The 25,665-nt window shown below is 41.4% G+C and overlaps 1 protein-coding gene across 1 annotated transcript in view; it reads right to left on the reverse strand.

The window, feature by feature from the left end:
- The window catches only part of IL1RAPL2 (interleukin 1 receptor accessory protein like 2), a 953,666-nt gene that overhangs the window by 442,277 nt on the left and 485,724 nt on the right, over positions 1–25,665 (reverse strand). Inside the window, exon 3 of the mRNA XM_043974249.1 lies at positions 17,578–17,851. Coding sequence (XP_043830184.1) covers positions 17,578–17,851 — 274 coding nt within the window. The remainder of the gene's footprint in view (positions 1–17,577; positions 17,852–25,665) is intronic.

Below are 25,665 nucleotides of genomic sequence, written 5' to 3' on the forward strand. Positions count from 1 at the left end.
CTCAAAATCTTATAAAAATGAATGGTGATGGAAAGACTTAAGTGGACTGAAGCTGAGTGATGTGAGCAGAACCAGGAGAACAATGCACACAGTAACAGCACCATTGTGTTATGATCAACTGTGATGGACTTGGCTCTTCTCAGCAGTGCAATAATCCAAGACAATTCCAAAGAACTCATGATGGAAAATGTTCTCCACATCCAAAAAAAAAAAAAAAAAAAAAAAAGAACTATGGATTCTGAATGCAAATTGAACCATACTGTTTCTACTCTTTGGTTGTTGGTTTTTTTTTTTTTTGAGGTTTTTCCCCTTGTGTTCTGATTTTTCTTTCACAACATGACTAATGCAGAAATGTGTTTAGTGTGATTGTACATATATAACCTATATCAGATGGCTATCTGTCTTGGGGAGGTGGAGGGAAGGAAGGGAGGGAGAAAAATTTGGAACTAAAAATTTTATGAAGACAAATGTTGAAAACTCTCTTCACATGTAACTGGAAAATAAAATACTTTTATGATTTAAAAATGAATGATGAAAACTATCTTTACATGTAATTGGAAAAAATACTATTAAGATTTTAAAAAGTAAACTATTCAATTTCTATTTCTCTCCTCCAGAGCATTTATTTCATTTTAAATCCCTTGCTCCATTTTTTCTATGTCCTTGTGGAAAATTAATTTTTTCTCCTCTGAGTCTCTGCTTTCAATTTTTATAGTTAGATTTGCAAAAAATTTTTATATCAGTCAGTGTCTGCTTTGATTTTCCTCCTGTCTTCAGCTTTATTTCCTAAGTTGCAGCTTTGTGCCAAAGCTAGTCTCTGACCCCAGCTGTATTCTTGGATAGGTCTTGCCCCGAGTCTTCTAGTTTCCTGTGCTAACTTCCATCTCCTAGAATTATTATCCCCTTTCTCACCCTGATCTTTTTTCAAGATCTCTGCCTTTCTACCAATTCAAATGAGGACATATTAGCATTTTAGATGTGCTGGAATAAAATATTATCAAAAATTAAAGCTGTGGTATATGATTGTAATAGAATATTATTGTGGTATAAGAAATGACAAGCAGGATGGTTTCAGAAAAACCTGGAAAGACTCATATGAACTAATGTATAGTGAAATGAGCAGAACCAGGAGAACATTGTGCACAGTGACAGCATTACTTACTGTTCTATGAGCAATTGTGAATGACTTAACTACTCCCAGCAATACAATGATCCAAAACAATCCCAAAGGACCAATGATGAAGCATATTATTTTGCACTTTTTTTTTACTTGAGCCTTTTTATATTAAATGACTAATATGGTAACGTTTTACATAATTGCACATGTATAACCTATATCTGATTGCTTACCACCTCAGGGAGTGGGGAAGGTATGGAGAGAGAATGAAAGAAGGATAAAATTTGGAACTCAGAACTTTAAATAAACAAACAGGCAAAGAAATAGGTAGATAGATAGATAAATAAATAGATAGATAGATGAATGAACAAACAAATGAATAAATAAATAAGGAAACAAATACATAAATAAATGGATGAATGAATAAACAAATGAACGAATGAATAGAAAGAAAATTAAAACAAAAATATTTTTTCTCATAAGCTATGATGGAACCATAGAGTCCTTCCCTCTACTGAAATATTGATTGGTCTAATTTTCCCCTAAAAGGCTACAGAGGCCTCTTCCTGCCAGGACTTGATTGGCCCAGAGGTCTAAGGCTCCAGCTGCATCTTCCTTGAAGCAACTTCCTCTTAGCCTCTGACCATACTGATCTGGCATCACGGTCACTTAAGGGCGTAGAAAGATCACAAAGACATGCAGTTGGGACCTTTCAGACATAGTGAATGTCGAACACCATCAAAGTCACCACATCTTGCTCTGCTGACAATATGGTGGCAGCTAATGATGCAGTGGCTAATCAAGTGCTGGACCTGGAATCAGGAATACCTGAGTTCAAATTCAATCTCAGACAATCACTACTTCTATGACCATGGCCAAGTCACTTAAGTTCTTTGAGCCTCAGTTTTCTCATCTATAAAATGAGGCTAATGATATCACCTATGGCAAAGGGTTGTTGTAAGGATCAAATGAGATAATATATGTAAAGCATTTGCTAGGTGCTCAACTCGGAGGAGGGGATATATCCACCCAAGTTAAGTCCGGGCATATCACTGTTCAACATCTTTTCTAGGCTCAGGCTATGGAAACTTCCTTTTGCTAGCTGTGGAAGGACATGCAAATGTCTCATGGCATTACAAAATCAAATATGAAGAGGCCACCAGCCTGAGGCAGGCCCACCCTTAACAGAAGCCTATTTAATGGACATCCCTCCATATGACTACTCATTACTCCACTTTAGCAGTGGAATGGAGGAGAAATTGGAAAGTGGAGAGATTGGAAGTAGAGAGACCAATTAGAAGGCTAGTGCAATAAACCAGACCACAGGTGATGAGGGACTAAAATTCTAGCTAGACTGTCTAAAAATCTAATGAGTGGGTGCTATAAATTATAAGCTTTAGGAAGAGTTTAGACTTTTAAGAATTTATTAAGGAGCATAAGAATTTGGTGAGGAGAGAGAAAGAGGCCAAGATTCCTTCATTTGTCTGTCTCAGGGAGCCAGCATCTCAGTTCCACACAGAATGAGGTCCCGGGTGAAAGAGAGAGAGCCTCGCCCCTTCTTAGTCCCAGAAGCCTCCCATGAAAATGGAAACAGGGCCGTACACACAGATACACACACACACACACACACACACACACACACACACACAGAGCTCCAAGTTAATTGGCTGGTAGCTTGATCAACAGTACCCACAAGCAAACATCAATTCCTGATGCCAAGGGCACATGGCTTGTCCTCAGGCCAGAGTTCACAAATTTTCCTCCCAGCAGGGGGCATCATTCCAACTCTCACACTACCAAAAAATAATCAATAGAACTAGGCAACTGATTGAGGAGGCAGAGGGCATTAACCAATGTGAGATTGTGGAAGGATTGCTGGAGACACATGAGCAGAACCTTGCAGGAAGCTAAGGGTTTGAAGAGGCAGTTAGAAGGGAAAGGGGCATGGCAGGCATGGGTCACAGAGGGTGAGGAGAAGGGAGACAGCCCTTGCAAAAGTATAGAGGCAGTGTAGTGCAGGGGAAGGAATGATGGCTTTACAAATCAGAGAACCTGAGTTCAAATCCCGACTCTCTGCCTAAGTACTTATGTACCTTTAGGTAAATCAGAGTACCTCTCTGGGCCCCTATAGCAAAATGAGAGGTTAGGAGTAGAAAACTCAAAGGTGCCTATATCCTGTAATCTATGAATGCTGGGGTCAAGCATCTCAAAAGAATCAAAGATGTCATCACCTTTTTCCTTATCAACTAAGCTGCCTCAACTCTGAGTGCTCTATCCAATGGCGTTCCCACTTCTCTAACGATAAATGTTTATTTCCCATCAGTCTCACTAGAGTTCTCTCAGAACCTGGATTGGACTGCCACCAAAGATGTTTGGGCAGCTCGCCCTGTGGCCTACAGGGTAGTGAGCACTCTTGCAATGGGGGTAAGTGAAGGGGAAAAAAGGAGGAGGAGGAGGGAGAGAGAACCTGCTGTTCTCTCTTTCTACCTTACAGCATCACCACTCTTTCCGAAGCCACCCCTTGGCACCTCCTTCTTGGCATCACAGGAATTCACTCAGCATTCTGGGCAGAAATTGCAGATAACTTACTTCTTATGCAAAATTTGCCCTTGACAAGACCTTTCCACTGAGGGAAATGAATAAAGAACACAAGTTGAGAAGGAAAGAGAATTTTAAAAGAGAGCCAGGGCAGTAGACCTTTAGGCCTCTGAGACTTGGCCACCTTCTTGGGCCGTGTTTGAATGCCTAAACTATTCCTTTTTTTCTCTGACATAAAACCCTTAGGGAAGAAATGTTGTCTTTTTCAATGTCTTTCACAGTACTGAGTATAGTGCCCATGTAATAAATAATGAATACCCTGATTTTTTTCAGGATGGAGGGCAAAGGAGAGAAGCAACACTCTCTCTCTCTCTCTCTCTCTCTCTCTCTCTCTCTCTCTCTCTCTCTCTCTCTCCCTTCCTCCCTCCCTCCCTCCCTCTCTTCCCTTCAGTTTAAAATCAGAAAAAAACATTTTTGGTGAACCCACAGGCTCACTGGAAATCTTGAATGGTAGCCTGGGGAATGGAGCAGGGTGAGGTACCCAAAGAGGAAAGGCAAGACAAACAATGCATTTATCTCATAAATATGACGTTGGGTTCATAGATCACAGGAATTCTTGAGATGGGTTTTGCGAACTTGTTAGAAAAATACTTTAATAAATAGATTTCAAAATTGTTGATTTCCTTTATAACCCTATGTATTTTATGTGATACATATATCTAAAGACATTATTCTGAGAAAGGGACCATAGGCTTCACTAGACTACCAAAGGTGTTCAAGAGAAAAACAACAAAAAACCACAAAAGATTAAGAATTCCTGGCCAGTGTGCAGCTGAGTGACAAAGCAGTGCATAGAGCACTGATCCTAAAGTCAGGAGAATCTGTGTTCAAATCTGGCCTCAGATGCTTACTAGCTATGTAAGCCTGGGCAAGTCACTTAACCATGAGTGCTTTCCAAAAAAAAAAAAAATCCCCGGTTTATATAATCTCTGAGTCCCACACTGGGGCAGGTAGATAGTACTGTAAATAGAGTGCTAGACTTGTAGTCCAGGAGATCTGAGTATGAATCCCTCCTCAGGCACTTAATAGCTGCATGATCCTGGGCAAGACATTTAACCTCCCTCAGGCTCAATTTCAAAACTTGTTAACAGGGAATAATAATAGCACCTGTTTCCCAATTTTGTTGGGTTTTTTTGGTTTGTTTGTTTGTTTTTTGGGGTTTTTTTGGTGAGGCAATTGGGGTTAAGTGACTTGCCCAGGGTCACACAGCTAGTAAGTGTTCAGTGTCTGAGTCCGAATTTGAACTCAGGTCCTCCTGAATCCAGGACTGGTTCTCTATCCACTGCACCACCTAGCTGCCCCTCAATTTTGTTGTAAAGACCAAATGAGAAGACATATAAAGTGCTCGGCAAAACTCAAAGAGCATTGCAAATATCACCTTCATCATCATCGTCTCTGTGATTCTATGACTAGGTATTTCAAACAGTTTTCTCTTCTAAGATAAGTTCTACCTAATGAAATTATTATTATTAGGCAACAGTGTCTCCAGAATCTGTACAGTTGTGACTCACACAGCAGCCCTGTCTCTCAAGAAACAAATTTGTCAGGCACCCAAACGACAAGGGAGACAAATGTGGTGGGTGTTGAGAGTCTGTAACATGCTTCCAGTGACGAGCTCCATGTAAGAAGCAGTGGAAAAGATATCCTCCAGGAAATGAGCCATTGGGAAAGGAGTGGGCCAGCCCAAACACTCAGGGATGTTGGGAGAGTAGGAAGAAGGTAGGTCTTCAGCACATTGGACAGAGTCTACATTAAAGATTGAGGGAAGGCCACAGATAAGAGGCACAGGGGAGAAAGGGTGATTGACCTTTGATATATGTGCCTGGGGAAAGAACGCCAGTGCCAATGAGCTCATAGAGCAGTTAAAGCCTCTACTTAAGTAACAAGAGTGCTGATAACAATGCCAATGCCAATTTGATATAGCACTTTACAGTTTGTATCCCTATGAGAAAGAGTGTGCATGGGTTATCATTCTCATTTTGGAGCAAAAGAATTTGAGGCCCAGAGAGGTCAAATGATTTATCAAGGTTATACTGCAAGTAAGTAGTGCAGCCAGGAACTGAAGCCAATTCTTTGGCCTCCAATTCTAGTGCCCTTTCTAGTATGCCAGGCACTCTGATGCCAGATGGTTTTTCCTTAATACAAGCAGAAATACTGTTCTTCTCCGGATAAGTACTTAAGGGATTTGGGACGGACGCGCGCACACACACACACACACCCCTCCATGGTTTCATTGGGAAGGCTCATCTTCAAGTTGTTTCTTTTCAAAAGTCCAAAAGAGAGAATTTTATAAAAATAAATTCACATACATGCAAAACAAATCAAATTCACCTTCCCTGAACATACATTCTTAAAGCCTCAGCCTGGTTCTGAGCAGTGATTCCCTGGCCAAGGAGGGTATGGTGTCTCAATGTTTCTCTTCAGCATTAGGGCCACATGCAATGCTAGACACAATGGCTGAATCTCTCCAAGGCTGCTGAAGGTGGGCCCTTCATGGGCCCAAACCTTGGCCTTGCTTTCCAAGCTCTCCCCAGAGACTGGACTGTTCTCTGAGGAGAAAGTCTTGTCTGCTAATCTCTAAAATAACATCAAATGCAAATGGCCTCTTGTGAGCAAAAAGTCCAGGCCTTGGGGCAGCTAGGTTGCACAGTGGATGGAGCACTGGCCAGGGAGTCAGGAGGACCTGAGTTCAAATCTGGCCTCAGACACTTGACACTTACTAGCTGTGTGACCCTGGGCAAGTCACTTAACCCCCATTGCCCCACCAAAAAAAAAGATTAAAAAAAAAACCAATTAATTTATCCTTTAAAAAAAAGAGTGCTGGCCTTGGAGTTGAGGGTCTAGAACTGAGTCTTTGCATTTCCAGGACTTAAGGTAAAATGAACTCCAACAGGACACAGACAAATGCAATGAAAAACACACTCTTCTTGATAATAGTTAGATTGGGAAGATCCCTTCCCTGGACCAAGGAAAATCTGTAGAAAGGGCTGGGAATTTTTTTTTAACGTTTAAGAATGGCTAAAATTTCTATTACTGTCCATTAGTACACTTAGTCTTTGGTTGAAGGGGACATTCTGATCTTGTTATTGAAACAACAACAATAGCAACAGCAGCAGCAACAAAATGGAACGCTGTCTAAAATCCTTGTTTGCCAGCAGCCTTCTGGAAGTCAATGAGAAAAGCTAGAGTTCCAGATAGATGGGAACTCATTCCTTTCATTGCTAGATTGTTTGAAATAATATAAATGCTTCGCACAATCCTAAGATCACAGCCCTAGAGCTGAAAGGACCATCAGAGACTGTCTAGTCCAACTCCTTCATTTTGTTCTTTGTTCTTCCTTTTCCTTTTTTTTGCAGGGCAATATGGGTTAAGTGACTTGCCCAGGGTCACACAGCTAGTAAGTGTTAAGTGTCTGAGGCCAGATTTGAACTCAGGTACTCCTGACTCCAGGGCCGGTGCTCTATCCACTGCGCCACCTAGCTGCCCCCTGGTGAACTGAATTCTTAGGAAATTAAACCAAATGTTCTAGGTACTTGATTATATTGAGACTGGCACTGCATTCATGACACCTAGCTTGGCACTGATCTCAAATGGGTTGATTCAGGTTTGGGGCAGTCCTGTCTCCCTAAGCACCTTGTAAACTCCTAGATGGTGGTGACTGTGTAGTAGAATTCTCTTGTATCCTTTAGAGTGCTTAATTCAATACTGAAAATTGGATTATAGGATTTAGAGTTAGAAGGAATTATTATCCGTGCATACTTGACATTAAATGAGTTAATCAGCATTGGAGTAAAGCATCTGTTTTTCTGGTGACTGTCCAGTATATGGACTAGACACTGCCTTATTTATACCACCCATGTAACAGAAGGCCCCTTCCTTCATAGTGAACTATGCCAGTGGGTACTTCTAATTGGGTCACTACTACTCTTATGAGTTAATTTATAATTCCAGGGGCACCTAGGTGGTACTGCAGTAGATAAAGCACCAGCCCTGGATTCAGGAGAACCTAAATTCAAATCTGGCCTCAGACACTCGACACTTACTAGCTGTGTGACCTTGGGCAAGTCACTTAACACTCATTACCCTTCAAAAAAGAAAAGAAAAGAAAAAGAAAAAGAAATATAATTCTTGGGGTCAAGTTATTGCTCTATATAGGAGTGACATGTGACCTGGGAGATTCAAATGCCTCCAGAGTATCCCCTCTAATAACTGGCATGATATGGAAACCCCTCCTTCCCTAGCATTACTCAGTGACAAACTCAAGGCACCCTGCTTTCAGATGGCAACAACACTACTGAGATCACAAAGTATGGCTCTTCTGGGCATCACATCAGCTTTGCTGAAGGTAGCATTATCTCTAACAAACATTATTGCTGCTCTCTAATGGTTATTTCCCCTTTAATTATATTTGCTGAGCCACTCTCTGCTGGATTGTTCTCTGGAAGTCACTTTTGGGCTCTTTGCTACTATCTGCTGAGGTGCAAGGGAAGGGATGGAGCTAAGGTTCTTTTAATGTATCACAGAATGAGGAATGAGACTGAACCAAGCAGTCAAGAAAGGGTATCCTTTTTTTTCTTTTTGGTGGGGCAATGAGGATAAAGTGACTTGCCCAGGGTCACACAACTAGTAAGTGTCAAGTGTTTGCGGCCATATTTGAACTCTGGTCCTCTTGATTCCAGGGCCAGTGCTTTATCCAGGGTGCAACCTTTCTGCCCCCAAAGGCTATTCTTTTGATGGCCTTTTCCCTAGCTCTGCCTTGGAATTGGACAGTTCCTTTTAATTACAACCCCTTGAAGATCAAGGTGTATCTCTAATACCCATTTGGAAGACTCCATCCAAGAAAACATCACAGAAGCCATGTGGAGGCTAAGGAATCCACCTCCCATAATGCACCCAGTTTGGGCATCCAAATAAATCCCAAGGCAAACAAAAAAAGTGCTAGGGAATGTTGGTACAGCTCTTGGCATCCTTCCTTCTTCCACATTTTTGCCTTTATGATACATATTTGCCAGCAACAAAATATCCAAAGTCTGCGCTATGTTCTATTGAACAGGAACCTTGCCTGCCTATGAAAACAAATTAAACCTAATGTGAAAATCATGAAAATGGGTCCAAGGCTACAGATGGACAAGATATAGCACAAATCTGGGCAATGGCAACTGACATTTTGAAAACATATTACACAATTGGAAAGCACTTCTCTGTGCTTGTGTTCTCATTTGACCTTCCTAAAAGCCTTTTTCATCTGAGAACCGGCATGTGCCAGGAGAAGCAGGCAGGGTAGACAGATTTCCTAACGTTCAGAACTTCACGTGTTCTCTTTAGAATTGTGGATTGCGGGGCAGCTAGGTGGAACAGTGGATAAAGCACTGGCCTTGGATTCAAGAGGACCTGAGTTCAAATCCAGCCACAGACACTTGACACTTAACTAGCTGTGTGATCCTAGGCAAGTCACTTAGCCCTCATTACCCTGCAAAAAACAAAACAAAACAAAACAAAAAAAAGAAGTGTGCATTGCTAGGTAAAGGTGGTGCTCTCTCTTTCTCCCTTGATTAACCCCTATCATACTTTAATAACTGCTTAAAAGCCTAAATTGTTGCTGAATTTATCAGTAAACTTAGTTAGTTATACCCCTACACACACTGGGGGGGCAGATAAGGCAACCACACATTAGATTTTAAACATCACATTACCCCATTTCACAGTTGAGGAAACTGAGGCAGACCAAAGAATCATACAGCTACTATACAATTTCCTGATTACAGGTCTAGTGCCCTATCCACTGTACCACCTAGCTATCTACACACACATCTGTGCATAATTAAAGCAGGTAATCCAAGATGAAAAATAATCCCTTTTTCTCCCCAATTATGCTTCTGGATAAAATTCTGTTAATGTTCAGATGTGACTGGGGACATTTTAAAGCTTAGATATCTTCTCTCTCTGAAGAAATGGATTAAACCACGTGAGATCAAGCAAAGCTAAACATTAAGCTTCCAAGAGCTTACAAAGAATGGATGCTACTGATTCTTCTCTGGGACCATTTGTAATGGTTATTCATCATGGTCAAGCTGTTAATTCTCCCAAAGAAAGTGATCTTGCTGAGTAACCACCAAATCCAAGCATCTGCTTTTCCCTCTACCCCTCCTTCTCCATTTAATTATTCACGTCAAGACTTGAGAGTTGTTAGTATGGCAAGCCTCTCTCATCCTCATGACTCTATTTCTATCATCCCACTACAACAATCTTATCCTCCCTTTTGAATGAAATGAATGCAAATCAATGTTACGACTGCCTTTGCTATTTCCAGTCTCCTTAAAGTTTGTAAATGATAAAAAGCCAGGACATATCTGATTTGGAAAACTGAAAAGGAACTATCTAATCAAGTTTAGAAGTGGGGTATTTTATGCATAAGTGCCACATAATGATGAAATCAAGTACTCCTGCCCAGGACTGAAAAGAAGTGAATGGATAACTAGCAATACCCCATTTTAACCTATGGAGAGAGGGGATGTTGATTACATCAGAAAAGACTAGCTGTGATTTTTCTAACAATCAATAAACATTTATAGCATGCCTACTATGCTGCTGGGCACTGGGGATACAAAACCAAAAAGGAAACAAGCCCTGACTTCAAGGACCTTATTATATTCCACTGAGGAAAATCACATTATTTAATCAACAAGCATTTTAAATTATAAAAGTATTTTATTATTTTCTAGTTATATGTAAAGATAATTTTCAACATTTGTTTCTATAGGATTTTGAGTTCCAAATTTTTCTCCTTCCCTTCCTCCCTTCCCTCCCCCTCCCAAAGACCGAAAGCAATCTGATGTAGGTTATATATGTATGATCACATTAAACATATTTCTGCATTAGTCATACTGTGAAAGAATAAACAGAACAAAAGAGAAAACAACTCAAAAAAGAAAAACAAAAAAAAAAGTAGAAATAGTATGGTTCAATCTGCATCCTGATTCCACAGTTCTTTTTTCTGGATAAGGAGAGCATTTTCCATCATGAGTCCTTTGGAATTGTCTTGGATCATTCAACAAGCATTTACTAATAAACACCTGCTCTATAGAAGGAACTTCTAAATCCTGAGTATACAAAGACAAAGGTAAAAGACCCCCTGTCCTCAAAGAGGTTACATTCTTTTTGTTTTGTTTTGTTTGTTTTTTTGGTGAGGCAATTGGGGTTAAGTGACTTGCCCAGGGTCACACAGCTAGTAAGTGTTAAGTGTCTGAGGTCAGATTTGAATTCAGGTCCTCGTGACTCCAGGGCCGGTGCTCTATCCACTGCGCCACCTAGCTGCCCAAAGAGGTTACATTCTAATGGTTGTAGATAAGATAAATACACACACACATACATACACACACACGCACATGTGTGTGTATACATATATTTCTATACATATTTTTATATATGTGTGTGTTTATATATTAGATAATGAATATGAGGTACTAAGGCAATATCTATATAGATGATGAATATTATATATAATGAATATGTTATATATGTTTTATCTATCTATCTAATGAACATGAGGTAAGAAGGTGATAGAAACCATGTTTTAAGTGATTACTATGCATTCAAACAACTATGCATTCAAATACTGACTCTTATGCATACTACAAAGCAAAGGATTAGAAATACAAAGAAAAGCAAAAAGACAATCTCCAATACAATGATCCAAGACAATCCCAAAGGACTCAGGATGAAGCATGCTATCCACCTCCAGGGAAAGAACTGATATTGATTGAACACAGACTGAAGTAGGCTATTTTTCACCCTCTCCTTTTTTTCTTTTATTCAAGTTTTCTTATACAAAATGACTAATATGGTAATGTTTTACATAATTGCACATGTATAACCTATTTCTGATTGCTCACTGCCTCAGGGAGCGGGGAAGGGAGGGAGGGAAGGAGGGATCAAATTTGGAATTCAAAACTATAAGTAAAAATGATTATTACTAGGGAAAAAATAACAGAGTATGCACCAAGCTAGAGATACAAATAGGAAAAAAAGTAGAAAAACATTCAACAATAAAAAAGACAATCTCTATCCTCAAGGGACTTATGTTCTAACAGTGGTAGACAATACACAAAAGGGAGATCATGAGCGGAAGGGAAGAAAGGATCCAGTTGAGGGGCAAAAGAACAGGGAGAATCAGAAGAGCTGGGAGAGAAATGGACTGTGACTACCTCAGGTACTTCCTCCAACAGAGGTTCTGTTGGAGTCCAAAGTCACTAATGTGACAAGGGGGGCAACACAGGGTGAGAAGGCAATCGGGGAGAAGAGGAAAAGTAAGGATCAGAGTAGGAAGAGAAAGAGGCTATGATTGACTTTATCTTCCTCAAATGGAGGTCCTGGTCAAGTGGAGGAAGGGGTCAGTGCAGGGAGATATGGGCCCCTAGCAGCCACAGCAATCAGGAAGGGCCTCATGTAAGGACTGGAGGTTGAGCTGAGTTGTAAGGGACACCAGGGAATCTGGGAAGCAGAGGTGAACAGAAGGTACATTCCAAGCTTGAGGAACAGTCATTCCAGAACCTAGAAGTGGGCAATGGAGTGTCACAGCAACTCTGTGAGGTAGTAAGTATAAGGATAATCACGCCCACTTGACAGATAGAAAGCCTGAGCTTCAGAAAGGGTATAAGGACTTAATCAAATCATACAAGGTTGGAAAGCTTGGCTTTCTGATTCCTAAGTCTAGTCCTTGCACTGACCAATAAAAAGATAATTGCTACTCTTGACATAGCAGATGAAGAGCCGGCCGCAGAGTGACAAGGGCCTGATTTCAAGGCTTGCTTTTGACTTGCACCACTTCTGGGACCCTGGGCAAGGCACCTAAGACCCTCCGTGCAGAATACTTGCCAATCTATGCAGCTAGAGGGAGTTTTCATCAGCAAGAAAACTGCAAGACAGAAAACTTTCTAAACCAAAGAAATCGCAGGTGTAGTGAAACAAACAAATGAAAGACGATGCTGGTACCTATAGGTCTTGGAGTAGAATTTTGATGGGCTCCAAGGACAATTAAATCTATAAGATCCAGACTCAAGTAGAATGGAAATAAGACATCTATTCTCCTTTCAGCTACTTCCAGGGTAACTAACTCATCACTTAACTTTGCAAAGATCAATAGAAAAGGGAAATTAAATCATATCAAGTGCACTATGTACTGGCCTTGAACACTTCCTAGTAACAATGAGAAAGGCATTAAGCGCATTTCCAAGTAGGGGAAGCAGGTGAGGCCGATAACTTTCTTTCATGACAGGCGAGAAAACTCACTTGTCATACAGATGTCACAGCAAAGTGGTGAGCCCTTGGCAAAAGCTAGGCCTTGGAAGAGATACACATGCAGGATCAGACAGGTTAGGTCCAAGAGCAGAAAAGGATGATAGGCCTTTTAAAACCACTAACACGCCAGCATATTGTCAGAGGCTGATGATATAAATGCAAAGTGGCTACTTACAACTTGACTTAACCAGGAGAAGAAATAAAACAATCAACTCTGCCAAAGCATTTTTGAGATGTTTGGACCCTGAGAACGTTGATTTCACATCCATAAAGAATGAGAGAAGATAACTAAACTCACTTGGATTTGGGCAGGGAGGGCTGTAGAGATGATTGTGTTGATGTCAGATGGAGATAAAATGGGGAACTATTTCATCTGGGTCAAAAACTGGAGTGAGGTGAAAGTAGTGTGGGGAACAGAAAGAAGAGATAGGAAGGAGGCACTACAGGGCAAGGTATAGCATTGGGGTCCATAGATCATGCTTAGCCTGCAGTGTACTCCCTTCCTCTCTTCCCTTGTCCTGCTTCCTCCCCTCTCCAAGGGCTCCCCCACCCTTCTGCCTTGCCCCAGTACAGACCCAGAAGACACAAAGCAAAGTAACACACAGCTCCATTTTACCTTGGTAATCACACTTCATCAGCACCCTCTGCTCCCATGACTAGAGGGTGGAGAAATAAACTCCAACATCTCCATTTGAGGGGACCTAACATAGTCCTCCCCTTACTTCCCACATAGCTGCCCTTATCTGGATGTCTTTGTACATATTCCCCATGTCTCTGGGTGGGGTACCTTCTCCTCCCACCCTTTCAGGTGGGCACGGACTTTCTTTCTTTTGATGTATTTGTATCCCCAACACTTAGCACAGGGCCTGGTCTGTTATAGCATAGGTGCTTGATCAATGTTTATTGACTGACTGACAGAGGGACCAGGTAGAACCAGCCCCTCAGAAGTCAGCACTGGGGATAAATTCTCACCTAGTTTATAGCCCTAAGGTAATGTGTGAGCTAACAGTTTAAATGAATAATTCTAATTCATAGTTTAAAATTTTTTTTCTAATTCTTTTCTGAGCATGCACAGTGCTATCTCTAAAAGGACAGCTATCTACAGATTGGATATAACAAGTATAACCATTCTCTCCAATGCCAAAGAACTCCATTGATTCATCTATCATAATCCACAGCACACTGAGTCCTGCCCATCAATTCATTACAGATAAACAACACATGGTGGAGAAAGTAATGACATTAAGCAAAGTCTTCTACGTCTAGACTATGAAAGAACTAGGGCTGAGTGTGTAAACACTCTGTGATACTACCTCATTCAACCAGAACCCAACTAATGAGAGTGAGGTGAGAGTAGCTCTTCAGAAGATGCTAAATCAAGAGACCATCTTGTCCAGCTCCCCTCATTTCATGCAGGGGGAAACTGAGGCAGGATTTGAAGCCCGGTTCTCAGTGTCCAAATACAAGGGTCTCTCTATCCTGTCACACTACTCATCTCTTATCCCAAGCATGAATTCCCTGTATGATACACCAGTCAATTCACCTCACTCCAACCAGGGCAATCCATTCCACTGATGGATAGCTCAAATTGTTAGGAATTTCTTTCTTAAATGAAGGCAGAATCCGTTTCCCTTTCATATCTTTCCATTGCTCCCAAGCCTGCTTTCTAGGGCCATGGAGAACAATTTGGTCCAATTTAATATCAACACTATTAGAATGAAGAAGCTGCAAGTGTTAAGGGCTGTGCCTTCATCTTTGCCTGGAATCTTGAATGTATCTATGGGCAGAGAGTAGCAGCAGCAGCTCCCATAATGCCCTTATTCACAGGTAAGATGAGGGAGAGACACAGATCTTCACAGTCTCTCACTGGGGAACAATGAAAGCATTTCCTTTGCTCTGTGTAGTAATCACCTTGGGAGCTCACACACTGTCACATGAGCTATCTTCACATGACATCAATCCATGAATTTTTAGGAGCAGGCCTGAGATTTCATCAATATAGGGGAGTTTCAATATGGAAACTTTCTCCACTAAAACCACTTGCCTGTAATTTATAGTCTCAATGAATCGCCTTGAGTAGAGATTCCAAACTTTAAAGCCACAGGCCTCTAAACTCCAACGTGCTGCCGGGACCCAGATTAAAATGTTATTGGAGGGGGCAGCTAGGTGGTGCAGTGGATAAAGCACCACCCCTGGATTCAGGAGGACCTGAGTTCAAATCTGGCATCAGACACTTGACACTTACTAGCTGTGTGACCCTGGGCAAGTCACTTAACCCCCACTGCCCTGCAAAAAAACCCCCAAAACCCCAAATGTTACTGGGGGGCAGCTAGGTGGCACAGTGGACAGAGCACTGGCACTGGAGTCAGGAGTACCTGAGCTCAAATCCATCCTCAGGCACTTGACGTTTACTAGCTGTGTGACCCTGGGCAAGTCAATTAACCCAAATTGCCCCCCCCCATACACATACACACACACACACACACACACACACACACACACACACACACAAGATTTTATTGGGGGGGCAGCTAGGTGGCACAGTGAATAGAGCTCCAGCCCTAGAGTCAGGAGGACCTGAGTTCAAATGCAACCTCAGACACTTGGCACTTACTAGCTGTGTGACCCTGGGCAAGTCACTTAACCCTGATTGCCTCACCGAAAAGCAATTTAATTGGGAACTGTAGAACAAAATAAGTCAAAGTACAACACAGCACAAAGAATGTTAATTTGTCATTATTGCAGCTTATGAGGATCACTTTCTATTTGAGTTTGACACCATTATTCTAGAGCCTTGCTTTTTAAAGTATGGGTAACTGAATGTGTGTGTGTGTGTGTGAGATGAAAAATTTGGAAACAATAAAAGGTTACATATACGTATTGCATATACCTACATACCTGGGGTTGCATACAAATTTGGGGGGAAAGGGGGTGGGACAATGAGGGTTAAGTGACTTGCCAAGGATCACACAGCTAGTAAGTGTCAAGTGTCTGAGGCTGGATTTGAACTCAGGTCCTCCTGAATCCAGGGCCGGTGCTTTATCCCCTTCGCCACCTAGCTGCCCCTGCATACAAATTTCTAAAGAAAAAAAGAGGTCACCAGTGGAAAAAGTTGAAGAAGCCCTAGTCTGAAGCACTAAGAGTGTAAGTGACTTGCCTCATGTTACATGGACCATAAGGGTTAGAGGGGAGGCTAGAGCTGAGGTCTTTCTGACTCCAAAGCTCCATCTACTACATCACAAAAAAGCAGTTCTCTACTTCATTGAAGCCACAATTCTCAACACAGGAACCCAGAGGATTTGTTTTTGGAGGTGATTGGGGTTAAGTGACATGCCCAGGGTCACACAGCTAATAAGCAATCTGAAGCTGGATTTGAACTCAGGTCCTTCTGACGGCAAGGCCAGATGCTCCAATCCAGAGTGATTTTTAAAAAATAATAGGCTGTGGGGCAGCTAGGTGGCGCAGTGGATAGAGCACCGGCCCTGGTTTCAGAAGGACCCGAGTTCAAATTCGATATCAGACACTTGACACTTACTAGCTGTGTGACCCTGGGCAAGTCACTTAACCCTCATTGCCCTGCAAAAAAAAAACAAACAAAAAAACCCCCAAAAATAATAGCCTGTGGAAGGACTTGCATGAACTGAAGCTGAATGATACGAGCAGAAGCAGGAGAACATTGTATACAGTATCAACAACATTGTGTGATGATCAACTGTGACAGACTTAACTCTTCTCAGTGATACAACAGTGCAAGATAATTCCAAAGGACTCAAGATGGAAAATGCTCTCCACAGCCAGACGAAAAAAAAAAACAAAACTGTGGAATCTAGATGCAGATCAAACCATACTATTTCTATTGTTTTTGGTGTTGTTGTTTTTCTTTTTTGAGGTTTTTCCTTTTTGCTCTGATTCTTCTTCCACAGCATGATTAATGCCGAAATCTGTTTAATGTGATTGTACATATATAACCTATATCAGATTACTTGCTGTCTTGGGGAGTGGGGAGGGAGGGGAGAGAGGGAGAAAAATTTGAAACTAGAAATCTTAGAAAAACAAATGATGAAAACTATCTCTACATGTAACTGGAAAATAATAAAATACTTTTATAAAAAATTATTAGGGGGCAGCTAAGTGGCGCAGTAGATAGAGTACTGGCCCTGGAGTCAGGAGGACCCGAGTTCAAATCCGGCCTCAGACACTTAACACTAGCTGTGTGACCCTGGGCAAGTCACTTAACCCCAATAGCCTCACTAAAAAAAATTATTAGGCTGACTGGGTACACTGAAAAGGATTTGATTTATAGATAATCTACTTGGGATGTAAGTTTTATGCAACACATTCTGATTACCAATTGATGGACACCACCATCAAAAAACAAAAAACAAAAAACAAAAAAAAATAAACCCAAATCATGCCTATCAAAACTACAGTCCTCTAAACCGTAAGAATGAGATCGAATTTGGGAGAATTTCCACAGAAAGAGAGGACTTGAAAGGTCATCTTAGTCAGCCCCTTCCCTTCCATACACAGAGAAACAGAGAACCATTGTTGAATATGAAACTCACCGTAAGACGCAAGTGTAGAAGCCACTGTCTTGGGTCTCTACAGAATGAAACCAGATGGAGTCTTCTTCCTTGCTCATGCGCACCTCAGAGAAGATGATGGGTTCTTCGAGGTCCCCTTTGTTCTTGTACCAGATGAGCCTGAGGCCCATGCTCTGGGCCGTGCTGTAGTTGGTGCGAATATAACTGTAGAACAGGGCACACTTCACTCGGACTGGCTCCCCTGCCAGGGCCATGTATGTCTTGAGGTCCACTGACCAGTCGATGCAGCCATCCACTGAAAGCAAAAGAGGAGTAGAGGAACTATGAGATACATGGAGGGCAAAGAGAATATCCCCACCCTCCCCCGCTGGTGACATGAGGAAGGAAAAGACGTGTGGACCCCAACCCAGGCACAGTCACCCCTGTCATCCTCACACAGCTTCTACTTTGGGGTGGCGCCACTGTTAGAAAAAGATATCCAATGAAACTGCAGAAATAATCAGAGTGGCCCAACTATTAATGGGATTTTGAATGGAAACCAGGGGTTTCATTACTGTGCCTGCCTAATGACAGTAACAGAGAAAGATCTGACAACTCCAGAAGAAAGTTAAGTAGCAACATAAGTTAATGTGAATAATAATAATAAAAAAAAAACAACTTAGAAAAAAAAAAGAAAGAAAAGATATCCAAAATAAATAGGGTTAATGTCAGTGGACATTTCTACCCCATGTTGGATTGCTTGCCATCTTGGGGAGGGGAGAGGGAAGGAAAGGAGGGAAAAAAAAAAAAAAAAACTTGGAACTCAAAATCCTAAAGAAAAAAGGAACATTGTGGGGGTAGCTAGGTGGTGCAGTGGATTCAGGAGGACCTGAGTTCAAATCCAGCCTCAGACACTTGACACTTACTAGCTGTGTGACCCTGGGCAAGTCACTTAACTCTCGTTGCCCCGCCCCCCCAAAAAAAGAGAGAACAAAGAAAAGAAAAAAAAAATAGAAAAGTTATCCAAGAATTAGAAATCTGGGGTCATCTAAGATAGGATTTAGAAGGGGGAATCAGTGACCCCAGTCAGTCCAACAGCCTCATCTTATTGTTTTTAATAATAAACTTTTTTATTTATAGTTTGGGGTTCCAATTTTTATCCCTCTTTCCCTCACTCCCCTCCCCACTCCCTGAGGCGGCAATCAATCACACATGGGTTATACATGTATGATTATGTAAAATATTACCATATTTGTCTTTTTGTACAAGAAAACGTGAATAAAAGAAAAAAATGAAAGAAAGTGAAAAAACAGCATGCTTCAGTCTGTGTTCCATCAATAGCAGTTCCTTCTTTGGAGGTGGATAGTATGCTTTATCATGAGTCCTTTGGGATTATCTTAGATCATTGTATTGTTGAGAATAGTTAAGTCATTCACAATTCTTCATCAAACAACACTGTTCTCTGTGTGCAAAATTCTCTCTTCGTTCCAACAACCTCAAATGGGGGGAGGGGGCGGGGCAATGAGGATTAAATGACTTCCCAGGGTCACACAACTAGTAAGTGTCAAGGGTCTGAGGTAGGATTTGAACTTAGGTACTTAGGTACCCCTGAATCCAGGGCCGGTGCTCTATCCACTGTGCCACCTAGCTGCACCCAGCCTCATTTTAAAGATGTGGAAACTGAGGCCCAGTGAGAGAAAGGGACTTGGGTAAGGAAACAGAGAAGCAGAGTCTGGTCTCTGCATAGCCATCACTGCTTTTATCTCAAACTCTCCTCTAAATGCTTTCCTTACTGCCCTTATTGTTGGCTTTTGGAACATCTATTATTGGGTATTTCACCAAACCTTGCTCTTTCCCCTTCCATTGCAACAAATAATTGGGAAGGGATATTGTCCATAATATCTCTGAGACAAAAATATTTGATATCTTTATGAATAAAGCTCAAACACCACAATCCAAAATATGGCATTAAAAAAAGATCTTGGCTTCTATCCCTTCCTTTTGTTTTTACATCTATCCCATTCCCAAACCTGATCCCCTTAGACAGTGAGCTGTCCGTCATCACAAAGGTTAAAGGGTGGGTGGGGGGTGGTGAAAAAGAAGTCCAGCAAAAGCAACCAACACATCAGGTCTGGTAAATGCTTGTTCAACATGGCTTTGTTTGGCATTCGGGATAATCTGAATATCTATCACCAAATTACAGCAGCTACACACAATGATAACTTAAGAAGACATTTCAGTGTCTACAATTAGCTTTATGATCCAGACTCAATAAACGTATTTTCTTTTAAACCTTGCCTGAGTAGCCTAATTCCCAGGTGTAGTCAGTTTCTTTGTTCCTTTTTCTTAAATTCTATTCAACTAGCTCCTCTTTTCTCTCATCTAAGGTGGCAGAGAGGGGCTTCTAGGCTACAGAGTAGTAAACAGGCAGCAATATAACAGCAATGCAGAGGAAAATGGGGAAAAAACAGAATTTCTAAACAGCAGACACTTTGATATTTTTTTCTCCCAGGAATCAAAAAGCAAGGTTATTGCACACAGTCATCTCAAGAAACTTGGTGGCATATGTACTGTTGTGATGTAGCTGCCTGAGAGTAGGGGACAATGATGTTAATAAGTCCTGCAAATGGGGGTATGCCTTGAAAAATGGTGGATAGGCTCCCTTCCCAAAGATAACTCCCCTAACCCAATAGCCTGCTGCCCCAGGGGCAGAAAATTTAATATGATAGACTCATTTTTGTCTATTATAGGATTTCAGTCTTCAAAGTCATCTGTTAATTACCAGAGACAGAAATTATCAGTGTTCCAGGAGCTGAGGAAAACAGACATACTCATACATGCTTGGTGGAACTATGAATTGGTCTACTGTTATTGTTATTGAGTCATTTCACTTGTTTCTGACTCTCTGTGACCCTATTTGGGATTTTCTGGGCAAAGATATGGGAGTGGTTTGTCATTTCTTTCACCAGTTCATTTGACAGGTAAGGAACTGAAACAAAAAGGATGAAGTGACTTGCCACCTAGTAATTAATTCTGTGAGGCTTTATTTGAACTCAAGTCCTCATGACTCCAGGGCTGGCACTCTATCTACTGTGCCATCTAGCTGCAAAATGGTCTAACCACCATTAAAAACAATGTAGAATTATGAAAAAATAAACAACTAAATCTTTCATAACATTTTACCCAGAGATCCCACTACTGGCATAAATACCAAGGAGGTCAGAAACAGAAAGAAAGCAAGACAGGAAAATAATCACAGCAATTTTGTGGCAGCAAAGATCTGGAAATAAAATAGGGTATCCATCAATGACAATGGCTGAACGCTATATAATACATCGATGAAATAAAAGATTATTGTATTATAGTAGATAAAAAGCCACCCTTAGAATCAGAAAGACCTGGGTTCAAGCGTTGCTTCTGACAAATGCTGACTGTATGACTCTGGACAAGTCAATTTCTCATTGCTCCAAACAGGTGCTAAAAGAAAATGAACTGAGTAACTTGACCTGCCAACAGTGACCAGCCAAAAATCCCACCCAAGGGGGCAGCTAGGTGGCACAATGGGTAAACCTCTGGCCAGGGATTCAGGAGGACCTGAATTCAAATCTGGCCTCAGACAATTGACATTTACTAGCCGTGTGACCCTGGGCAAGTCACTTAACCCTTACTGCCTTGCCCCCCAAAATTAAAAATTCAAGATTAAATAAAACAAAAATACCACCCAAGGTACACCACAGGTGCTGATTTGTATTGGTAGGATTTGTTGTCTCACTAGGAGTTCCTTCTACTAAGGAAATCAAGGGTCTGGAGCAAAAAGAAAAAGGAAAGATGAATGTGAAGAATTCAGAGTATGTCAGCTTGAGCTGATACAAAGAGAAGTAAGCAAAAAATTTTTAAAACGTCACAGTGATTATGTGGGGAGAGCAGTGCCAATCCCAAGTGATATAATTATAGAAAATAGGGGGTAATATTTTAATGTATCAAAAGAAGTACAAAGACAAGTCTGGGTGAAAGAGTTCTCTGAGATGCAATTAAAGGAAAGGACAACTTTTTAGTGGTAAAGGAGAAGGAGGAGGAAAAGCAGCAAGAAGGGAAGAAGGGAAGGAAAACGAGGAAGAGGAAAAGGAAGAAGAGGAGGAGGAAGGGGAAGAAGGGAAAGTGAGGTGAGAAAGGGGAGAAAAAGGAAGAAAGGCAAGTCAGTAGAGGCAGCATGAAGAAGCAGCATCAGAGAAGTATTATTCTAAGAGAGAGGTAGCCCTAGTGGTTGGAAGTTGAACTGTGGGGCAGGGCAGATCAATGGAGCCCAACTAAGCGGCCTACACAGCAAAGATGCCACACCCAAGAGAGAACTACATAAGGATATGTCATAAGAAGAGGAAGGATGCTCAGCAACAGAGAAGGTATGAGTTGCCTTAGTCACATGTGTTCCCTTGCTCTATGCTTTGCTACCTATTGATGCTGTATTTGTGGGAAAGTACACCTCAGGTTTATAGTGGGTTTATAGTTCTCACTATGTCCTAGGAGTTCAGTTTGACCAGAACATGAAATGTATGAAGAAAAGTAACGTGCAACAAACCTGAACTGTGAAGGTTTTTAAATCTTAAATAAAGAAATCTGTATTTTATTCCATAGGCAATAGGGAGTCATGGGAGATTCTTGAGCAGGGGATCCTCATGGTCAGTCATATCTGTGCTTTAGAACAATGAGGTCTGTAGAACTGATATGCAGAGGAGCTACACTTGTGGAAGGGAGTTGATGGGGGTCTGAATCAGATCACGTGGTCATGTGAGTGGAGAGAAGGGGACCGATGCAAGAGCTATCACAGATGTAAGATCCATAAGTCTTGGCAGCCGACTAGGCATGAGGAAATAACTTCTCTTTCTTTCGAAGTTATGCTTCCTCTATTCAGCTGGGTGTTCTTTGCAGTGTCTAGCAGTGGAGGTCTCCGCAAGGATGACTGTCTGCATTCTGATTCATTTCCTCAGGTTGCTTGAAAGGTCAGGGAGTTATTCGGCTGTTGGTCTGTCTGGTTAACAGAAGCTGTCACTATCTACTGTAAACAATCAGACTGAAGAACAGGAAGTCACTGCTTCAAAACCAGCCTTTCTATTTTAATCATTTTCCTTCTAATTCTCAAAACAAGTGTATCCTTATAATACATGATGTGTGGATGCAAGGAAGAATGAATTCTGAAGATTATAGGGAAAAAAGCAGCTCCTTTTTTGTTATTTATTTCATCATGAGGAGATTCCCTGGGAATTTCTAAAAAGCAAAACCTCCTGGAAAGTCCACAAGGATAAAAGATGGGAGGCTGAGACTGGATGTGGTACCTGAGGAAAACTACTTAATCACTCTCTGCCTCAGCTATTACATCCATGAAACGGGGACAATATTGGAGGTATTGTGGGAAGTCATACACAGTGAAACCTGATATTCTTGGAGCTGGAAATCAGTCCAACCATTTTAGAACATGATTTGTAAAAGTAAGTAAAGAAATGTCAGCAAGCTGTTCATCATCATCATCATCATCATCATCATCTTCTCCTTCTCCTTCTCCTTCTCCTTCTTCTTCGTGGGGCAATGGGGGTTAAGTGGCTTGCCTAGGGTAACACAGCTAGTAAGTGTCAAGTGTCTGAGGCCAGATTTGAACTCAGGTCCTCCTGAATCCAGGGCTGGTGCTTTATCCACAGCAGCGCCACCTAGCTGCCCCTGCTCCCTATCTTCAGAGCTGGCAATACCACTATTGAGCCAATAGGTCAAGGACATCCTCCTCATGAGCTTTCTCCTAAAAGTGCACCCTTCGTGTTGCTTTTTTGCTCCTCTAAATGTGTTGTCTTACCCCATGAGAATATAAGCTCCTTGAAGGCAGGCACTGTCTCCCTCACTTGTATTTGAACCCCCAATGATTAATACAGAATCTGTCACATAGTCAGCGCTTAATAAATGATTTCTCTTGTGAATGACTTAGTTCTTCTCAGCAACAAAATTATCTAAGAAAATTCTGAAGGACTTATGATGAAAAATGCTATCCATCCCCACTGAAAGAACTTGGTGGTGTCTGAATACAGAGTGAAGCACAGTTTTTTTGTTTTGGGTTTTTTTTTTTTGCAGGGCAGTGAGGGTCAAGTGACTTTCCAAGGGTCACACAGCTAGTGTCAAGTATCTGAATCCAGATTTGAACTCAGGTCCTCCCGAATCCAGGGCTGGTGCTTTATCCACTGTGCTACCTAGCTGCCCCCTATAGTTTTTTTTTTTTACTTTATTTTTCTTGTGATTTCTTTTGGTATAGGTTTTCTTTTACAACATGATTAATATGGAAATATGTTTTGCATGACTACACATGTATAACCTATATTAAATTCCTTGCCTTCTCAATGAGGGGGATGTGAGAAGAGAGGGAGATAATTAGGAATTCAAAATTAAACAAAAACGAATGTTAAAAGTTGTTTTTACATGTAATTGGGGTAAAAGAAATACTAAATAAATATTTTTAAGATAAAAGATCAATAAATTATTTACTTCTATCAAATATTGAGGAAAAACTAGTGTGTCACATGGTGGTGATGATAATGATTTTCTTTTTTAATAAGACCTGCCAAGAACTGTTTGAATGAGGTGGTGGAGACCCTCCACACTACATACATAAAGTTTACAAAAAGTATAAATACCACAACATCTCCTGAGGACGGAGATTCTTAAGTAATACTAAAAGCCATCAGGATTCAGGCTTAACCTAATCATCAATGTTATTACTAGAGGATATACATTCAATATAACTCCTCCCTCTCTGCAGAAGTGGTACGAAATAAGGAGAATGTGGTCAGGCCTGGTCTCTTGGGGGGGGGGGAGATATGTTTGGTTGGTTACTGTTGGAAGGTCAAGTCGCTCAATTTGTTTTCTTTTTTTTTCTTTTTTTTGCGGGGCAATGAGGGTTAAGTGACTTGCCCAGGGTCACACAGCTAGTAAGTGTCAAGTAGCTGAGGCAGGATTTGAACTCAGGTCCTCCTGAATCCAGGGCCAGTGTTTATCCACTGAGCCACCTAGCTGCCTCTGTTTTCTTTTTTTAAGGGGGAAGCAGCGTGCATGTTGGGAGTGGGCTGGGTATTGGAAAATGATTTGGCCCCCAAAGCCTAGATTTGGCCAAGAATTCCCTACGTGGCAAGTGGTTAGCCTGTTATCCTTAAAGTGAGTGGAAAGCTGCTCTCTCCAGAAGGGGCCCAGTTCATGGTAGGGCAGCTCTGAATGGGGGAAGCTTATCTAAGAATCAGATATCTGATCTAGGGGCTTTAAACCTAGCTTTCACTTGCCGCTGTAATTTCCTGTGATTTCACTGGGGTAGGGAGCTCTGGAGAAAGAAACTGCTCTCCTTTTCCACTTCAGGCCAACAAATGACCCACAGCAGCAGATAGATACTGGTTCTGGAGCTAGTTCTGGTGCTGCTACTGATGCCAATGTCGATGGGATTCTAATAGTGCTAGGCGGCATTTCTATAGCACTTTATGATTTGCAAAGTGCTTTCCGAATATGATCTCATTTGTTCCTCACAACCCTGGAGGTGCTATTATTACCCCCATTTTACAGATGAGGAAACTGAGCCTGATAGAAGTTAAGGGACTTGCCTGGGGTCACATAATTAGAAAACTTTCTGAAGCCACCGTGGTCTTCCTGACTCCACCACCATCTAGCTGCCCTAAAGGTAAACATATGCAAGTTTGTTTAAGGAGCTAGAGTGCATAAACAATCAGGGGGAACAGACAATGTTTCTTATAGGAGGCCAGGGGTAAGGAAGGGACATACTAGGAGATATGGGAAATATCCTATGCAAAGGCAGGGGTGTAAGAGATGGAGTGTTGAGCTTGAGAAACAGTCAACAAATATTAAATGCCTACAATGTGATACACAGTAGAGATACAAAGAGAAACAAAAATGTCTCTGTCCTCAAGGATCAAATGGTAGGGGGAGCAAACAAATATTTACCACTAGCTGTATACAAGACAAATGGGAAATAATTGAGTAAGGAACAAAGGAAACAGAGAAGGAGCAGTCAGACAGGTAGGAGGAAGACCAGGAGATAGTGACATCCTGAAAACCTAGCTAGAAGAGGATCAATACCGCAGAGAGGTTTAGAAT

This window comes from Dromiciops gliroides, chromosome X (genome assembly GCF_019393635.1).
Source record: "Dromiciops gliroides isolate mDroGli1 chromosome X, mDroGli1.pri, whole genome shotgun sequence".
Classification (NCBI taxonomy): domain Eukaryota; kingdom Metazoa; phylum Chordata; class Mammalia; order Microbiotheria; family Microbiotheriidae; genus Dromiciops; species Dromiciops gliroides.